At 37.8% G+C, this 2,940-nt stretch overlaps 1 protein-coding gene across 1 annotated transcript in view; it reads right to left on the bottom strand.

Moving 5' to 3' along the window:
* Positions 1 to 1,443: 1,443 nt before the first annotated feature.
* The window catches only part of E2F7 (E2F transcription factor 7), an 11,643-nt gene continuing 10,146 nt past the window's right edge, over positions 1,444 to 2,940 (bottom strand). Inside the window, exons 12-13 of the mRNA XM_018572651.1 lie at positions 2,544 to 2,905; positions 1,444 to 1,611 (exon numbers count right to left, since the gene is read on the bottom strand). Of these exons, the coding sequence (XP_018428153.1) occupies positions 1,444 to 1,611; positions 2,544 to 2,905 (530 nt within the window). The remainder of the gene's footprint in view (positions 1,612 to 2,543; positions 2,906 to 2,940) is intronic.

The raw sequence follows: 2,940 nt of genomic DNA, 5'->3' as shown, positions 1-2,940 counted from the left end.
GTACATTCATTTTCATTTGTTTAGAGCTATGGAGGAACATAGCTAAAAAGCACATACAGTAAGACCTAAAATGATAAAAGTGTTACAAGCAGCAGAAATATATAAAAAACTAGCAGTGCAATAATATATTACACTAAGCAGCGCCGAATATGGAAAAATAGCACCATGTGATTCATGTAAACATGGTAAAAACACCTTCAAGTAATTGGATAGCCTATTTACATTTAACAGATGAATTAGTAAACCATATAACCTGCCACATTATGAATTTGCAATTCAGTCAGTGCAAATAAGCATCAGCTTATTAAGAAAAACAGTATTACCGCTATAGAAACAGTGACCAAAGTATAGAGAAATACAGGCACATTAAAAAAAAAGATTTTCAGCATTAAGACTTCCTTCAAAAAGGGAATAATAACCAATATCTAAATTAACATATTACAAAATATCACATTGCTAAAAATACTATTCAAGTCAATCAAGAAAGTTCATAACTACTAATGTAGTGTTAATAGCTATGGAACAAAGTATATTATGTTCACTGTGCTCATTTTAAATGTGTACATGTGAGAGAGGACACTGGGCCTTGGTGACCTTAACAATATGACATAACATCAGCTTCGGACATACTAACAAAAACAAAGTAACAGGGATAGAGGTGATTTCATCCACCTTGCTCTTGTGACAAGTACGCTGATTATAAATTATTTATTATTACCGAACCCCTGAAATTCACAATTGAAAAAAAAATGATATATATATATATCCAATAATAAAGTTACCATGTGAACCAGGCACTGTAAAAGTGTTACAATACATAAGTGTTATTTATTCTCTGTAAGGCTGTACACCAATACATCAAGGTAAAAAAAAAGAAAAAAAAGGAAGATTCACAGTTAATTTGGTGTGATTATACAATATTGTATTTTTTAAAATTTAACTTCAGATACTGAAGTTTTCGAATATAATGACCAAGCTACAAGTAATTCATTTTCAAGTAGCAAATCAACTGCTCTTAAGAGCATCTGGAACTAGTAACGGTATCTCACCCAAACCATTTAACAGTTAGTGTGTTGCTATAGAGACAGGTGGCATTTACAGCTTTTGGCATATGCTCCCATTCACACCATTTGAATAAGATAACAAATTTAAAAAATGTAAACTCAGTGACCCTTACATAATTACTTGTTGACATCCAGTAATCTGGACAACTGGTCAAGTCAGTGTCAGTTAAGTGCTGGCTGGTTTTTCCAGGCATCTCAAAACCAAAATTTTACATGGATTATCATACACCAGTAAGATATTAAAGTGAAATTCTACCTAATTCCTAGGTAAAATAAAACAGGGTTTTTTTTGACACCTATAAAATGATGGACTACAGGGGACAGTGTTCCAGAGGTCACACAGTTCTAGAGATAAGAGAGCGAGTTAGAGGCCATCCATTCAATCATCTGAGCTACAGCAGATGTCTAGTCTCCTCTGGGCAGAGCTTGAGTTCCTGGCTTGAGACCTCTCGTTCTTCTGAAGAGTTGAAGGCACTCCCAAACTGCCAGGCGTCTTAAAGAACGTGTCTTTGTGAACTGGACGTATACTCTTTGGAGTTAATGGCGACTGATTTAAGAGAGAGGGGAAAAAAAGTGAAATAAAATAAGCAATACATCTAAAAAAAAAAAAAGTCCTATAAATGTAAAAGATGCAATTGATGGAGGTGCCCTCCGCACACCTTTCAGCAGTCCCGGCCAACAATCAAATAAATGGTGCTCGAAGTAACTTCACGGATGGCACCGTGCAAAACACAAGATTGAAGAAAATAGGTCACCAGCACTCCATAAGTTAAAATGAATGAGTCCTTTTAATGGACAATGATGTCACAGAAATCCAACATGAGCCGACATTTCGGGGCCACACAGGGTCTTTTTTTTGCCTTGAAGAAGGGACCCTGTGTGGCCCCGAAATGTCGGCTCATGTTGGATTTCTGTGACATCATTGTCCATTAAAAGGACTCATTCATTTTAACTTATGGAGTGCTGGTGACCTATTTTCTTCTATAAATGTAAAAAACGCATTTAACTTAGAAAACATGTTTTTTGACAGGGATATCTTTAGTGATTTTTCAGATATTTTGACAACATATTACAATAGCCGGCAGGGGCAATTCCTCTATCCATGCTCTAGTGTGGCTGTAGAGTAGAGGAATAAAAAAAAAAAAAAAAGTATCCCAGGAGGCTGAACAAGAAAAATCTTAAAGCGAATGACTAGCTTTTCTTCACCAATTATTGAGTCACTAACCCACAACAAGTGCATGTGCATATCAGGTACTGGGATACCAATATGCAAATGCTTGTTTCAGGGTAGTGACTCACCAAGTAGTGATACAAGGTCAAACATAACAGTCCCACAGCCTTCAAATGTATCAGGACACTATTTCGTTTGAGTGTGAAACTTATTTGAATTGACCTTCAAATACAAGTCAATGGGGGCAGCTAGTTTATTTGTTAATATTGTTTCAGCAGTGGGAAAAATAGAACAAAAGGATTCTTTACCTGGTGTGGTTTGATAGGCACAGGCTGGACAACACACACAGGGGAGTCTGCAGCTGTAGAACAGGCGAGTTTTCCAGGCACTGGACTCACACACACTGGAGGAAGAGCTGATGGTGATTCTAGGGAAGTTTCACATAGTGGAGGAGATCCTACTGGTGGTGCACCAAACATGATATGTGAAGGAGAAGCCATGCCAGGTAGGCTGTAATTCATACCACCAGGATTAGTAGCAGGCCCACTAGAGACAGCAGAGAGTGGGTTGGCAGGAGAGCAGATGAATGGGAATGCAGCAAGAGCTGTAGATGGCACCATCACATAGGGAACATTGACCTGTGGCAGCTGACTCTGAGGAAGGCCCATAGCTCCTGTAGCTTGACTTGCAGACAGAAAGAAATTG

The sequence above is a fragment of the Nanorana parkeri genome, unplaced genomic scaffold (genome assembly GCF_000935625.1).
Source record: "Nanorana parkeri isolate BGI_ZX_2015 unplaced genomic scaffold, ASM93562v1 scaffold45, whole genome shotgun sequence".
In the NCBI taxonomy this organism is placed as follows: domain Eukaryota; kingdom Metazoa; phylum Chordata; class Amphibia; order Anura; family Dicroglossidae; genus Nanorana; species Nanorana parkeri.
This window is presented reverse-complemented; position numbering and strand designations above follow the sequence as displayed.